This window comes from Leptidea sinapis, chromosome 30 (assembly GCF_905404315.1).
Source record: "Leptidea sinapis chromosome 30, ilLepSina1.1, whole genome shotgun sequence".
In the NCBI taxonomy this organism is placed as follows: domain Eukaryota; kingdom Metazoa; phylum Arthropoda; class Insecta; order Lepidoptera; family Pieridae; genus Leptidea; species Leptidea sinapis.
In genome coordinates this window covers 9,150,447-9,167,281 of record NC_066294.1, presented here as the reverse complement: position 1 = coordinate 9,167,281, position 16,835 = coordinate 9,150,447, and the positions used below count along the sequence as shown (strand labels likewise).

The window sequence follows — 16,835 nt, the reverse complement described above, 5'->3', positions numbered from 1 at the left end:
GATGAATATACGATTGGGGCGCTCCCATAAAGTGTTTTAATACCTTATTTAGTGGGTTATTTTTGGGATTTGTACATGGTCCTTCGAGCCGGATTAAACATTAAACTAAAACAGTATAAACCGATCTTTATGATTTGTAAGTGACATAATAGTGAGTTCTGGCTGAGGTTCTTTTACAATTTGAAATTGCAGGTATAGCAGCGGCGGGGATATCCCGCGAGCAGCAGGCGAAGATGCTGCAGCAGCAACAGCAGCAGATGCTCCGCGCGCAGCAGATGAGGCCCCCGCCGCCCGAGTACAAGGCGCGCTTCGTGGCGGCCGGGCCCCGCCGCGCGGCCCCCGCCCCCGCGCCCGGCCCCGCGCAAGGCCCCGCGCGGCCCTACGCGCCGCACGCGCGTCACTACCCGCCTGACTGGCGACATGTCATCCTGCAGCAGGCCCCGCGCCAGTTCCCGCACCACCACCAGGGTAAGTTAAAAATGAATATTTTAGGTGTAAGTTTTCTGAAATTTAACAACTCATGGATGATTTAAAGACTGATAACTGTACTAAGCGCGCGACTTGAATGCAGTCTGGGATAAACAGCGGCAACATCTCCCCTCGCTTGCCACACTCCTACAATAGTGTTGTGTAGTAGTCGTCGCTTATCGTGTTAATACTGAGGTTGCGACCCCGTGTTATTTTTATTTATTTTAAATAATGACATCATATTCTGTTCCAAAAAAATACGAGATTTTATTCATCGCTAAACTCGAGAAATGGCGAAAAATGTTTTAGACAGGTATGTGTGCAGTGTGAAGAAAGGCAGAACAGAAATTTGAGATTTAATTATTAGTTATTATTAAACTTGAAGCATTGTTTGAATTTATCGACACATTCATAATTATTATGGTCATCAATTACTTATAATTAGGTCACAGCACTATCAAATTCCTGAACTCTGCAGTCAACTCGCGAGTTATCTGTACTAGCGAAACCACAAGTCGAGCGAGATGCACACTGTACAGGCCGTTTGTCACCTTCCAATAGGGACTAAAATACAATTTCTAAACAGTATTTTATGTCCTAAAATTGCATACAGCCATTTTTTTTGAGGGATTTAGTAATTTTTATTCCCATCAAACAAATATTTCATCACGACCATATGAAAAGTGCGGATGGTTTCAAGTGCATTTCTGATATGGTCTTAAAAATTAGTTGCATCACTATGGAGAGGTTGTACGCAGCTATAAAATATAAAAACGTGATTATTTTATTATATTTGATACTTGTAGTCTAAAACTTGCTAATTTGGTTTCGCATCACTCAATTTATACTAATATTGCAGGATTCAATATGGGCAGTATGGGCGGTATGAACAACGTGAGTAACGTAACCGGCCTGTCGCAGCAACAGCAACTGCAAATGCAGCAAGCCCGTCTGCAGCAACAGCAGCAAATATTACAGCACCAACAACAACAACAACAAAGGTATTGTATCGTTATAGAGAATACTATGGTGCACTACGAGTGTCAGCTTACGAGAAACTGTTAGCCGGTTCGATACTTGTTGGGGTTTGATCCAAGAAATGCGCTTTCCTTTGTATGTGTTTGTAAGCTATACGGGGATTTTGCGAAAACCGGTCCAGTGTGGGTCGGAGTTCAACACTACGTGGGTTGCATTATGTGGTTTTGTAAAAGATATACTTTTAATTTGCATGTATATATTTTTGTTTTTATAGCGCCTATTCAAATACACTTCTTGTAAAAATTTCAGCTGTCTAAGCTATTGCGTATTACCTTGCACAGTCTAATTACAGACAGACGGATGCAGGGACAGCTGAATCTAAGGTTGAAAGAATTTTGTTTGTTGCCTTTCGAGTACGGAATCCTAACTAACAAGTGAATAGGGAATGCCTTTTCTATATTGGAAATTTTACTCAAATAAACTTGAGAATAAACCAAGAATATGTAAAATGTTAACAATATCGCTGATAATTCTGAAGTTTTCCATAGGTCGCTGGTTCAGATCCGGCTCGAAGGACCACGATGTACGGTGTTCTGGTTGCCGTACAGATTAATTTATGTTTGGTTCATAAATTAAACTAGACTTAAGAACAGTTAGTTAAATTGAACTAAGTCTAAATGGTTGATATGGTAAATGTCAAGCAACATTGAAAATAAACGCGGGAAGTGAATGAAGTTCCTAAAGATATAATATATTATACTAGCTGACCCAGCAAACGTTGTATTGCCGATATTAAAATCGCGATACAAAAGTAACTGTTGATCGTAGATGGGTGAAAATTTGAAGTTTTATGTATTTTTTATGCTGACTCATAATCAAACAAATTTAAAAAAAAAATGTCAAAAATTAAAAAACAATTCGTGTGGACCACCCTTAACATTTAGGGGTATGAAAAATAGATGTTGGCCGATTCTCAGACCTACTCAATATGCTCACAAAATTTCATGAGAATCGGTCAAGCCGTTTCGGAGGAGTACGGGAACGAACATTGTGACACGAGAATTTTATATATAAGATTATAAGAGAGCTGTTCGTGCTATATATCAGTTTGGTTCTAGACAGTCTCTTAAAGAAAAATTTAAAGAAATAAATATGATGACTGTTCATTGTCGGCACATTTTTGATAATTTAATATACGTTCACTAAAATCGTCACCTTTTTGATCTGAATGGTTTTAATTTTCATTATTTTAATACTAGAAATAAGGGATTGCTAGTAACTTATTCCAGTAGGCTAGATTAGATACATAATAGCTTTTAGGGTTAATGTAGGTATACACTTTTATAGAAATGACATCAAAAAGAATTCTAAACGAATCAATTTTGAGAAAATAAATGCCTTTTTACCAAGTTCATTCGTAAGTTGAAAGACTTTACAATGTTATGAGATTTCAATAATCATAATTTGAACAATAATCGTAGCGGCCGTAGTCAAGTATGTTCTCAGGCACGTTATCGGCCGCAACATAATATAAAAAGTAAATAGTGTGACGTTTCTGTTGGTGACGCTGTTCTATGATAAGGTGACACGATCGGGTGACGAGCGCGGGATTTTTTTTTAAATGCGAGTTTGTTGTTTACTGACTAACATTGATAATATACTAATAATTGTAATGACCCAGGTTTGGTCACTAGTGAAACAATTATTCTTCACTATGTAGCACTACACCCGGAGACGTCCTCACGCAACAGATAGCCGATGGGAACCCCCTCCCACTGTGCATTCCATATATAGCACTGAACGTCACACGGTTAATGTCATGATAGTGAAAATGTCTGAATTCAGACTAGATGTCAATACACTACACTAATCAATGCTTTGTGTATTGTAACGCCACAATACAATAATAGTACTTTAATTTCATACTCTAGTATATACTCTAGTAGTAGCGCTCTAGCGCTCGAATCTAACGCACACATACACACGATTTACACGGTCGCTAAGAAATCTTGGGAAGACAAAACTATTGAGTATCACGCTGTACGCCGCTGAGACTGGTCATTGTCCGAGTTATTTTTGTATGTACCAACCCTAGCGCTCCGCCCAACCGTAGTAATAAATTTCAAGGTGACCGCTATGTTACGCTACTGTTCTATAACTTGTATTGTGTTAGGTATAGTATTAATAATAATATAAGTTTTACAGCACTGTCCTCATGGCATATTGGCTAGTAATTCTGACCACTAAGCTAAGGGTCCGGGGTTCAAATCCGGGCAGGTGTAACGAACATTTGTTTGATGAATATAAATCTATGTTTGGGACTCATTATTGCATTAAAATATTGATGGCTGGAACCCATAGTTCAGAGATTCAGACTATCAGACTGTCTGGTTATTTCATATACGGAGAATAAATAGGGTGCTTGATGTCAATCTAATATTTCATTGACAAATATTGGTAAACCAAACCATTTTGAAAACCAAACCCTTCTTTAAATTAAAATACATTTTTTCTGTTAATCTCACTATTCGGAATTTAAACTTATTCGAACTTATTTTCGACTTCTAACTTTTGTTTTCTATTAAGGCGTGTTTTTTTAGTTTTTATTTAAACTATTATATTTGCGATAGTAAATTGATTTGTTGTAATAATTGTAACTGTATTTGTATTGTTTTCAGGTCATCGAGTCAACAGCAGTCACCGATGACGCATCTCATAATGCAGCAGAACCAAATGATGAGTGTTCAAGGACAGGTAAGAAAGAACTTTGTGAAATATTTTACCTTATCAGTATATTTATTACCAGTGAGGCTTCTTTGCGGCTAGATTACGGGTACCACAACGGCCTATTTCTGCCGTGAAGCAGTAATGTGTAAACATTTCTGTGTCACGGTCAGAAGGGCGCCGTAGCTAGTGAAATTACTAGGCAAATGAGACTTAACATCTTACGTCTCAAGGTGACGAGCGCAATAATTGTAGTGCCGCTCAGAATTTTTGGGATTTTCAAGAATCCTGAGAGGCACTGCATTGGAATGGGCAGGGCGTATCAATTACCATCGGATGAACGTCCTGCTCGACTCGTCCCTTATTTTCATTAAAAAAAATGGATGATTCTAGAAAACCTTCATATTATCAGTTTTTAATTGTTTATATTTATTATAAGAACTATTTTATCGCCATTCTTTTTTTCTTCATCCTCTAGCAAGAAATTCTAAGATTTTTTTACAAAACTAATCATCAATTTTGACAATACTATTAATATAAGTAACTTGAGCGATATTGTTAACATATCTAAATAATGACTCGCTTTTTAACAATACCATTGCAATGTGTTCAGAATGTAAAACAATGAAATGTTTACATTTCCAGATGCCAAACATACACATGAATCAGTCACAAAGCATGTCCATGCAACAGGCAGGCATGGGGAGCATGGGGAACGCGCATCAGGGGAATCCAATGCAGCCTGGCTCCATGCATGCACAAAACAACCCCATGCAGAGTTCCATGATGTCACAAGGTGGGCAGGTCCAACCTCAAAACAACGGGCACACATTCCCATCGCTGCACTCAACCTTTTCCGGGCAAACAGCGGATTTTAATCTGGACTTCCTGGACAACATGCCCTCTTCAGATGCATCCAATCTCACCGCGCAAGAATTACTTAACTCCCTCGATAACTCCTTCTTGAATGACATTCTCTAAATATCAAACTTGTTATAGTAATGTAGTAACGCGTAGGTTATGTAATTACCAGTAAAATAAGTATGAATGAAATAGACAAATGATGACCAATCTTAAACGACCAAAGTTATTGTAAACAGGAATTTATCATCAGATTTTCGTGTTCTTGTAAACATTTACTTAACATAGTGTTCTTCCTGTTATACGGTGGCGAGCATAAACTATTTAGGACGTTGACCCTTACACAACTATCTTTGGTGTAGGTGAACGTATTACAGTCGAACCTTATTGAGACCTCAATAAACACTCAAAAAGATTTACCAGTGGAAGGCTCTTTTGCACAGGATGCCGGCTAGATTGTGGGTAGCACAATGGCGCCTATTTCTGTTGTCAAGCAGTAATGTGTTTCGGTCTGAAGGGCGCCGTAGCTAGTGAAATTACTGGGCAAATGAGACTTATCATCTTATGTCTCAAGGCGACGAGTGTAATTGTAGTGCCCATAATTTTTGGTTTTTTCAAGAATCCTAAGCGGCACTGCATTGTAATGGGCAGGGCGTATCAATTACCATCAGCTGAACGTCCTGCTCGTCTCGTCCCTTATTTTCATAAAAAAAGATTAGTTTTGTATAGTTTTTGACTTATAAATTATTATCATATAGGCAGCTTTTGTACATTACACATATAACTCTTCGAGTCGCGGAGAAAAATTTTTATGTTGTAATAAAATGGCTTATGAGGGAATCACTCATTTCTTCGACTTATAGAGGATTTAGGTTTTAAGGAATTAGTGGACGTTTTCGACTTAGTGAGGTTCAACATAAAGCGTTTCTACTGTATTACCATCTCGCTCACACAGGGTCACGTGCTGTATTGTTATAAGCACAGGGTTGTCAATAAATCACGTGAAATTTTTTATTTAGTTTTAATTAAATTCAATTGTATCGCAAGTCCTTTATAATACATAATCCATATCGGCATTTAATTAATTCTTAATATATGTTAATAAATATAAGTAACCTAACTAAATGTTGACCAATACTAACATTACCTACAAATTAATCATTAATCGTTTTAATGAAATGGCTGAACAGCCTTCAACCATCTTGTTAAATGTTATGTAAAACGAGTGGGCTATATGTTATTCAGCTGTTTCATTAAATGCCGGACTTAATTCAATTACAAAAAAAAACTGCTGTTACTGTCGTATAGTTTTTTATTTTTATTACGTATGGCAGCTCCCGGAAAAGGGCTTCTAAATACAACTATAGATGCCGGCTAGATTATGGGTACCACAACGGCGCCTATTTCTGCCGTGAAGCAGTAATGTGTAAACATTGTGTTTTGGTCTGAAGGGCGCCGTAGCTAGTGAAATTACTGGGCAAATGAGACTTAACTTCTTATGTCTCAGGGTGACGAGCGCAATTGTAGTGCCGGTCAGAGTTTTTGGGTTTTTCAAGAAACCTGAGCGGCACTGCATTGTAATGGGCAGGGTGTATCAATTACCATTAGTTGAACATCCTGCTCGTCTCGTCCCCGTATTGACATAAAAATAAACTTTCTGATAAATATTAATATTGTTTGAAATAAAATAACAAAATAAAAAAAAATCTCACGTGATTAGTTGATTCCTATAAAAACAAAAAATGATCACCGCTCGCCGACCGTATGTTTAATATTTGAACGTTTTTAATACTTGTTTTATAGACTATTTATTGTAAATTAAATCATATTTGTATTTAATATTAGAGTATTCGCGAACGTTCGCGAACATTTTCCCTTGTAGATATTTTACTTTTACTTTAGTATTTACTCTCGATGTCATCCAAACTTGATAATCTCATAATAAGTTTTCCATTTATCGCGCAGTTTTACTTTTCGAAACTATTTTACTATTTATTATTAAATGTATTCATTTAGATGTAAAAGTGTGACATATAGCACAAAAGACATTTTATGTATTTATTACAAATTTATTTATTACTACGGCAGACTCGAGGCAATAATATATTGTTGAAGATTATTTATTTTATTACGGACACAACTCGACTGCAGATAATCAATTATATAATATCAAACACTTAAGTTAGATTTAAGACACTAATTACCTGGTGATGTTACTGTTAATGTCAAACGCTCGTTGCCTTTTGTGCTGTAAATCAGTTATCGATATACGCATGTGGTAGTTAACTTTGACGAACCCATTGGTATGTGTTTGCCCATCGAGTAAATAGACAGGTTCAATTCCCGGAGGGATCATTGCATATCTTTGCAAGCCGTATGTGTATTCCAGTATTTTTTGCGTGGTTATCTTCCACTCATTGTTAAGCTTGAGCCATTCACATAGGCTCCTTTGCACAGGATGCCGGCTACATTATGGGTACCACAACGGTGACTATTTCTGTTGTGAAGCAGTAATGTGTGAGCATTATTGTGTTTTCTTTATTATGTATGGTGTAATTAGTGTCTTGCATGTAACTCTATTACGTGTCTATATCGGTTTCTATACAGAGTGGAATGTATGAATATATATATTATAGACTTTATTATAATTTTTCAAGTCACTATATTTATTTATTTGAATTGAACATAGTTTTTATATAATGTTTATTTGATGTCAAGGATTTTGCACAACAATATGGCTGTATGAGTCAAAATGTTACCAGACATCAATTTATATCATTGTGTCAACTGTCATTATATTTTTTTATGTTTCAACGGACAAGTGTCTCGTCCGATGTAAAGTGTAAAACACCCGACCATGATTATTGAAATTATGATATATGTAATCGTTAAGTGTGTCCCGGCGATGATTCGGTAACTATTACAGATATCAAAAAACTTTAAACTAAATTAAACTGTTTTCGAAAGTACGTAACCGTATCAGTAAAATGACATCAATAACTGTTTAAAAATTAAACGAGAAGTATCCACAATTTAAATACTAAACACTCTTATACATGTAGTATGAGGGGAAAGTTTTAGTTTGATTATTTTAAAATTTTAATGTAGCTTAGTACTGATTTTAAAGGAAACTATTTATTAACCTAAGTCATAAAACTATCTTTTAATTGATTAGTATTTATTTCTTAGTAAGTACGAAATTTTGTATTCGAAGTGGCATCTTTGTTCAGTGATACAAAGACCTTTCTAATCTCATACTAAATGTATGGAAGTGTTTAATATCAACATTTTGTATATTTCTCGTTTGATTTTTAAAAAGTTATTGATGTCATTTTAATGGTAAGATAAAGTTCTTTCGATATCATTTTAAAGTTTTTTGATATCTGCAATAGTTACAGGATAATCGCCAAGTCAAACTTAACGATTACACCCTGTACATAATTCCTTGTAATATTCCACTCTGTATAAGTGTCATAGTGTATCACGTGTTGCGATCTGAAAGTGATCGCGTTCCGCCTGCCCAGCTGCATCGAGCCTAATGCAAATGTAAATTGTTGTACGTATTAAGTTTATTAAGATCATTCCTGTACCTAAGATGTAATTATTAGATATACTGTGATGTCTCAACGGTCAATAGTTAATTATAATAATATAGATACGAGTTGTTACTGTTTAGGATCTCATGTACGTAGCCTGAGGTTTTGAGGGAGATGTGGGATTCTGGAATATTCTGGATTGTGTTGGTTTTTTATGTTCAATTCAATAATTTTTGTATATGAGTATATATATATCATCGCGGAACTATGACATTGTAATTATTATGACGGAATGAGTTATACTCACGATATATATTTTATTAATTTGATGCCGATATTTCGATCAAATTGCACGAATCGTGGTCGCGCCGGAACTGCGGTGGCGGCGTGAAACTTTTGACACATTGACACTTGACACTAATAGTACATCAATCTGTCTACGTGGCGCCTAATTCGTTTCGGTCTTCGATTCCCTGATTCACGACACACGCTACTGAAGAAGTCCATACTTTCGGGTCTTTTTGTTGCATTTCTACTGCAGAGTGAGACCACGGGATTCCATGTTTGCAGTAGCCTACCAGTGGGAGGCAACTTTGCACAGGAAGCCGGCTGGATTATAGGTACCACAGCGGCGCCTATTTCTGCCGTGAAGCAGTAATGTGTAAACATTACTGTGTTTCGGTCTGAAGGGCGCCGTAGCTAGTGAAATTACTGGGTAAATGAGACTTAACATCTTATGTCTCAAGGTGACGAGCGCAATTGTAGTTCCGCTCAGAATATTTGGGTTTTTCAAGAATCCTGAGCGGCATTGCATTGTGATTGGCAGGGCGTATCAATTACCATCAGCTGAACGTCGTGCTCGTCTCGTCCCTTATTTTCATAAAAAAAGCCTAAAGCTATGGTTTTAAGTCAAGTGTCAATGAGTCAAGAGTTTCTCGTCGCGACATCGATTCATGCAATTGGATCGAAATATCGGCACCAAATTAGTAAAATATATATCGTGAGTACCCGCCATAATAATTATTATGTTAATATTCTTATATCAACAGTATCATTGACATTATCATTGTTACGAATAGCTCTCTGTTTGATGTAAATCATGATGTTGAAAACATTCCAGAACCATTGTTAACAATGTTTTAAATTTAGGACCAATTTTTGAATGTTCTTTTAAATATAACATATTGAAAGAAAACATGTTTTATTTACCAAACGTACCAAGTTTACAATAACTTATATTTATTTAATTATATAATTAAATGTGTTAAAATAAATCTGTCAAACGATTTTTTATCGTGTGACGTCGGAGATAAACACCTTAGAGATATTTGAAACTATAATGATATTATTACTTTATTGTACTGTATGGCTGGGTTCATCAATTAACTTAACTTTAGCAATAACAAACATGTTAAAGTACCGTTTAAGCAAAGAATGTGTTGCAACATTTGACAATTTTTAGATGACGTCATAACTTTAACTGTAAACCGTAACAGACCAATCGTCGCCGGTTAAACCTATTGTTAATGTTAAATAGCTAAATATCTGTCACTTTTTCACTTTAATAATTATGTATGATGGTGCAACACATTCCGCAGTCTATGTTAAAGTCAGTGTTACTGTTTTTAACGTTAAATTTTACTTAATCCTCAACTATAACAGCTAATATGATGCAACCCAGCCTGAGTAATCTCTATTTAACCAATATGGTATGCAGTAAGGCATTTTATCACAAAACTTGTCTCAAAATGTTTTATTTTGAACAATATTATTGGTTTACACTTTAATTGATAACCGATTTCTTTTAAATTTTTTAACGGTTTGCATAACAACAGCGCTATCAAATAATGTTGTAATTAAATGTTAACCAATTTCATAGCAATTATGGCACTTATTATCAAATCCTCGCTACCACATGATCGAATCTGCTTGATGTTTGTACAATATATCTGAGAATCTGTCGATTTTTCTCTCTAATGCATTTATCTCCGAGGCTAACTCTCATACCAGGTCATCGGGCTTGGTATCGAAGAGTTTAGGGTTGCGCACCCGTGGACTATAGAAACTATTTGGTTGGATGTATTTAGTTGTGATCGGCTCGTCGCGAGCACTTGTGTTGTGCTCGTAAATATTCTCGTTTGTTCTGTTGTCACCTGTGACGAACATGTGGATTTGTTTGCGACGTCTTCGGAGTCGAATGCATGAGAATACGGTACTGAGGAGCAGGCTTAACTTGAATATTGCTGAGACGAATAGCGCCAACATAAATATAAAATATTGTTGCTGATACCAATCTTCCAGCTTCATGAGACAGCCCTGAAATTAAATATTTATTTATTGCACCAACAAAGTAAATTAATACATATATAAACAAAAATTTTACACGAGGCACCTTTAAAATTGCACCTATACATCATAAAATGCAAGAAGGCCGATCACGCTGCTATGGGCATGTAATGCGTAGGGACCAACACCACATGACGAGACGAGTCATGGATATGGATGAGGCGAAGAGAGCCAGAGGCTTCCAACTACCTGGACTAGAACCGTTAAGACATGACGAGGCTAGATGACCCAAGATCGCAAACAGTGGTGATCTTGTACCAGGAGGAGGGAATGTGCCAGGGGAATATATAATAATATAGACAAAAAAGTTGAGTGCTACTTCAATTATAGGCGCAACTAACATTCAATCAATTTGATGAAGCAGAGTTAAGGCACAAAACGGTAATAGAACAGTACTTTAACATCATAAAAGCGCCCGAATCGACGCACGCACACATACACATTATTTACACAGCCGCTAAGCAATCTTGGGGAGACAAAACTGTTGAGTGCCACGACGTATACTGTCAAGACTGGTTGCTGTCCGCGTCGTCAATCTTTATATATGCCAACCAACCCTAGCGCTGCGCCAAGTTGTAGGTAGTTTCAAGGAGAGCGCTGAGTTACGCCACTGTTCTATTACTTGTATTGTGACTAAGGCGCCACCACCACAAGCGAGTGATATTACATGAAGGTTTCATTTGACGACGCGTGGCTGAATGCGAGCAAACTGTCAACATATCGATACCTGAGTTCCAAAGCGTAACAATTCGAAAAAGGGCTTAAAAAGAATCTCGAGTTGTTATTGTTTGGAACTAAAACATTCTAGACTTATGAAGAAATATTGGAAGTAAAAACCAAACTGCATTCATTTATCGACTTGTTTCTCTGTGGTAATAATGGTGGGTTATCGTTTATGGAACAATTCCTCATATTTATCTCAAACTTACTGAATTTCAGACTTGTAACGCTTTGGTTCAGGTGTCGGTATCAGCGTGCGACTGTCACTGCACGCTTTTTTCAACTGATATTTTATCGATACGATGACGGAATAGTCGTCGCCTCATGAAGTTTATCGGACGAGCGGATACGTCAAGTGTTCTCGCTCTTCGGCAACAAGTAAGACATTACACGAACTTAATAAACATAACATTAATTCATATAGAAATTTCATTTATACTAAAATTTACGAACGATGCAGGATTCAGCTCGCGCCTCTCGGATTCCATCCGAATGCTCTTACCAACTGAGCCAACTGTTGGAGTGACACATCGATCGTAAATCTTGGTATGTCTTTTTCAACTCTCAGGTTATAGCTGCATCTACAGCATCACTTATTTATATTATTACTTTATTTATTATAATTTTCGAGTCCCGCATCGTTCTTAAATTTTGGTATAAATGAAATTTGTCTATTTAATCCCAGAAGACTGAGGATTATCACTTAAAAATAAACTGTTTACATGATTCATATTAAAAAATATGAGAAAATAGGGCGAAATAAAATAAAGTGAGCCCTGCCCATTATACTTGCCAGGATTGTTGATTGAACCCCAGTGCCGGATCAAGTAACGCGGGGCCCGTAACAAATTCTTTCTCGCTCTATATTGGGTTACCAAGTGTCTGACATGAGTTTCACATTTTTCCATCATAATTAAAAAACTTGCGGGAGGAATTCGTCAAATTTTAGCTGACCTCTACTCGGAGAAAGGAATATTCTGGTGAAATTTCAAAATCAAATCAAAATCACTTTATTCATGTAGGTCACGGAAATGACACTTATGAGTGTAAAAAAAGCCTCAAGTCTACGTCTTATGGCTCCAGAGATATCGTGATGAATGACAGGTCTGAGACATAGGAGGAAATCTCTTTTATATGGTATGGTATAATCAGGCTAATTTCCGCAACTCGACGACTGTGCACCTATTTTGCGTGTGTGGCAATATATTTGTTATTCCTGCCACCCCAATTCCTCCAGAAACCTTAGCAACCTCTTCTCCTCTGGGAGTGTGGTTGGGGTACCAAGATGTTGAAGTCCGGTAAGTTGCTACACCTGGACAATGCAGAAATACATGTGCAGCAGTTCCTCTACCACCACGCAGGCCCTGCACAGAGGACTGTCAGTTATGCAAATATTAAAAAGATGTTTATTATAGGGACCATGCCCGGTTACGGCCGCCGTTATCCGTTTAAGTTGGATTCTATTGAGCTTAATAAGGCGATTTGCCATACTGGCATCAATGTTGGATTGGATCAAATCTCTTATATATGTAAGGCAGATATAAACGTACTAGGAAAATGTAAAGAAACTGCGCAATTTACACTGCTTACTACAATACTTACTTACAATAGTCTTCTTATATGTAATCTACTACCTGGTCATCTACTATCATATCAGGACCTCCTATTACTCAAACGATATCCTTCAGCTTTAAAATCATCTTTCCTCCACAGCATTCATCCTAATTATCTATATTCTATGTTACTCTTTACTCACCGACACATGAGTGTAGTTAGCATTAGGCGCGACCTCCTGACACCTTGATTGGTTGAGAGGCGCTGGGTTCAAATAGGAGGAGAACTGCGCCTGTTGCACGCAGCAGCTCAGCGGGACGGCGACTCCTCGAGGACCGAGTCGTCTCAGTTGCCACACCGACATGTCATAGTTACGACCGCTGGTCATACCGCAGCAATTAAGCTGAAAACAAAGACATTTTTTTTCCATGACAGTAAGGGACTTTTTGATTTGATTACAGCTGCTCAGGATTCTTGAAAAAACCGGAAATTCTGAGCGGCACTACAATTGCGCTTGTCGCCTTGAGACATAAGATGTTAAGCCTCGTTTGCCCAATTGCACAAGCTACGGCGCTCTTCAGACCAAAACACAATCATTCTTACACATTACTGCTTCACGGCAGAAATAGGCGCCGTTGTGGTACCCACAATCTAGCCGACATCCTGTGCTAAGGATCTTACATCTCCAAGAACAGGTCGCCCTACAAATTATCCTTATGTTTTGTTTGTGCTTTATGTGTCGAGACGCTTGGCCCGTTCGTTTCAGAGGCGCGGAAACTGTACAAAGTAGCAAAGTGTAGGTGTAGTAAAGGTACTGGCAACCGAAGGGCGGACAGTTCATCAAATTTCGATACAATCAAACCTATAATTTAAAATGCCTCTGTGAAAATAACTGAAGGAAACTAGTCGCGCCGTGTCCAAGTCAGTTAATTGGCTAAGCTTTTTGACTGCGTATGCTTCAGAACTAAGTCTATTAGCCAATCCTTCAATTTGACATAATCTCACATAGATATTCAGTACTAACCTGTGTTTGTGCCAGATCAACGGCAGAAGTGAAATCCTCATAGTCTGGGACACCGTAGTAACCCTGCAGAGCGCCTACTGCGCCCCCTCGAGTGTTTTGGATGCCTAGACAGCGAGGCCAGATGGACGCCACAACACCAGCGGCACACTCGCTAAGAAGCAGGGCCAATACTATCAGGAAATACTGAAAAATTATTTTGTAGAAATATAGAAACTATTAACTAATTCTTAACTAATTTATTGTGCAGTGTTTTCAGGTCAATGTGACGTGGGTACTTACCTCCGCAAAAAAGCGCGTGCGCGTATTACAAATACCACAATCAACGATAGCACGACTTATTATCTAATTCTGCAGTTCAAATTTAAGATGATATACGCCCGATTTCTGAATTGAGTATTCAAGCTGAGAACGACTTAAGTATCGTTTTGTCTCGTTCAGTTGTTAAGATTTCAATGCGACAGAACGATACTTAAGTTGTTCTCAGCTGGAATACTCAATTCAGAAATCGGGCGTTAGTCCTATAGAAATCTTTACCCGCGACTTCGTCCGCATTTACCAGTGTAACCACATTACTTGGTATTTCAATGCTGCCACATACACACATATATATATATATATATATATATATATATATATATACATACAAAAAAGCGGCCAAGTGCGAGTCGGATTCGCCCATGCAGAGTTCTGTAGCAGCATGTATCTATACAAGCTTTTGTAGTTCGTTGTAACACGAATTTATGACGTATTAAAAGGACTACTTAATAGATCTCGTTCAATCCAATTTTCGGTGGATGTTTGCATGGTAATTTACTTCATACTTGAGTTTCAGTTCTAAGTATTTATTATTTTTTTCTATTTTTGTGTGAAAATCTTAATGCGGTTCACATAATACATCTACTTACAAAGTTTCCTCAGTATAGTTCTGAAAAAAGTGGCTGTGACATAATCTATAAGGGTTCCGTATTACGGAACTATGTACGGAACTAACTACTAATACTCATCTGTTTTCGTATGACCGAATCTTACTTTGCAAATCCGTGAACCGTCCATCCACGAGACTTTTTTTTTAATATGGAACCTATGACACTCTCAAATTATAATTTAACTTTCTATTGATAAAATAATGTCCCTACAACCTAACAAACCTCTTTATAAATTTGTAAGATAGGTATATTAGTAAGTTAATAACGATACAATATTATCTAATGGCCGTTACATTACCATAAACGTTACCTAATTTGTAGAAATTTTTCTTTCAGGCCATGCCAGTAAGAAGGTAGACAGTGATATTTCAAATTGAAAAAATATACGTAGTTCGACAAACAGATGGCTGTTGGGGCAGTAAATGGCGACCACGTACATACCGGAAGACGTAGTGTTGGTAGGCCCCCCACAAGGCGGACGTATCTGGTCAAGATCGCCGGGATACGTTAGATGAAGGCTGCGCAGGACCGATCATTGTGGAGATCTTTGGAGGAGGCCTTTGTCCAGCAGTCGACGTCTTCCAGCTGATGACGATGATGATTACTGCTTCACGGCAGAAAAAGCGCCGCTGAATAAATAAGCCACTGATAATCATGACGTGTTCCTGACAAAAAGGACGTTAACAGGTAGGCACCAGTGAGAGGCTCCTTTGCACAGGATGCCGGCTAGATTATGGTCACCACAACGGCGGACATTTCTGCCGTGAAGCAATAATATGTAAGCATTATTGTGTTTCGGTTTGATAGGAGCGGTAGCTAGTGAAATTACTGAGCAAATAAGACTTAACATCCTATGTTAACCTTGAGGTGACGAGCGCAATTGTAGTGCCGCTCAGAATTTTTGGGTTCTTCAATAATCCTGAGCGGTACTGCATTGTAATGGGCAGGGCGTAACAATTACCATCAACTCAACGTCCTGCTCGTCTTGTCCCTTATTTTCATTAAAAAAGGCAGGTGGGTTAAAAATTGATCGTATAAGCCTTTTAATTTTAAGGTACAGAACGCTAATAAACATAATACTTACGAGTGTTAATATAATATACCCAGGCATGCACGTAGCCCACACGCCGATGGATCCTAGCACACACACTGTTAGACCTGATGCTAGTAACGCCAGGCCTACGTAGTAGAATGGCGGTTCATCCAAACCATCCTCTGGTGTTACTAACAGTCGTGATAACAGTATGCGTCTTGAATCACACAGTAGTAAAAATCCGCACACGACTTGGGCGAAACCGCATACCTTTAATAAAAATAGTAGATAGTGACTAGGTACACTAATATTATAAAGCTGAACAGATTTTATTGATGTTTTTTTTTAAGAATATTCTAGAAGTTAGTTTCAAAGAATTGGTAAAAGAAGTTGACGAAAATGCTTTCTCGTGTGCGCTTACTAAACATTTCGTCAGCTTACATTAATAAATATATTTTATTAATATCTGCCTGCTTGAAATCATTGCTATTTAGCACATTTATAAAGTCCCCGGGCCAAATCTAAAACGATTAAAAACTTAGGAGAACGACAAAAATCTATTAGTGTATTCATAATAATAATAAGAGAAACCACAGCTGCAGCTAGCAACATGTGAGATATATATACACTGGCCTTCAAAAGTAAGTATCACACTTTTAAAATTG

General features: G+C 37.5%; 1 protein-coding gene across 3 annotated transcripts in view; it reads left to right on the top strand.

Annotated features, from left to right (window-relative positions):
- LOC126973692 (neurogenic protein mastermind-like) overlaps window positions 1-14,374 on the top strand; it is a 92,176-nt gene extending 77,802 nt beyond the window's left edge. For 2 of the 3 annotated variants that reach the window (XM_050821013.1, XM_050821012.1), the window contains exons 6-9: window positions 193-468; window positions 1,328-1,469; window positions 4,125-4,200; window positions 4,816-9,762. In XM_050821013.1, the coding sequence (XP_050676970.1) occupies window positions 193-468; window positions 1,328-1,469; window positions 4,125-4,200; window positions 4,816-5,151 (830 nt within the window). In that variant the 3' untranslated portion in view covers window positions 5,152-9,762. Of the gene's footprint in view, window positions 1-192; window positions 469-1,327; window positions 1,470-4,124; window positions 4,201-4,815; window positions 9,763-14,226 lie in introns of those variants that run through there. The other variant, XM_050821014.1, reaches the window with a different exon arrangement.
- The last annotated feature ends 2,461 nt before the right edge of the window (window positions 14,375-16,835 follow it).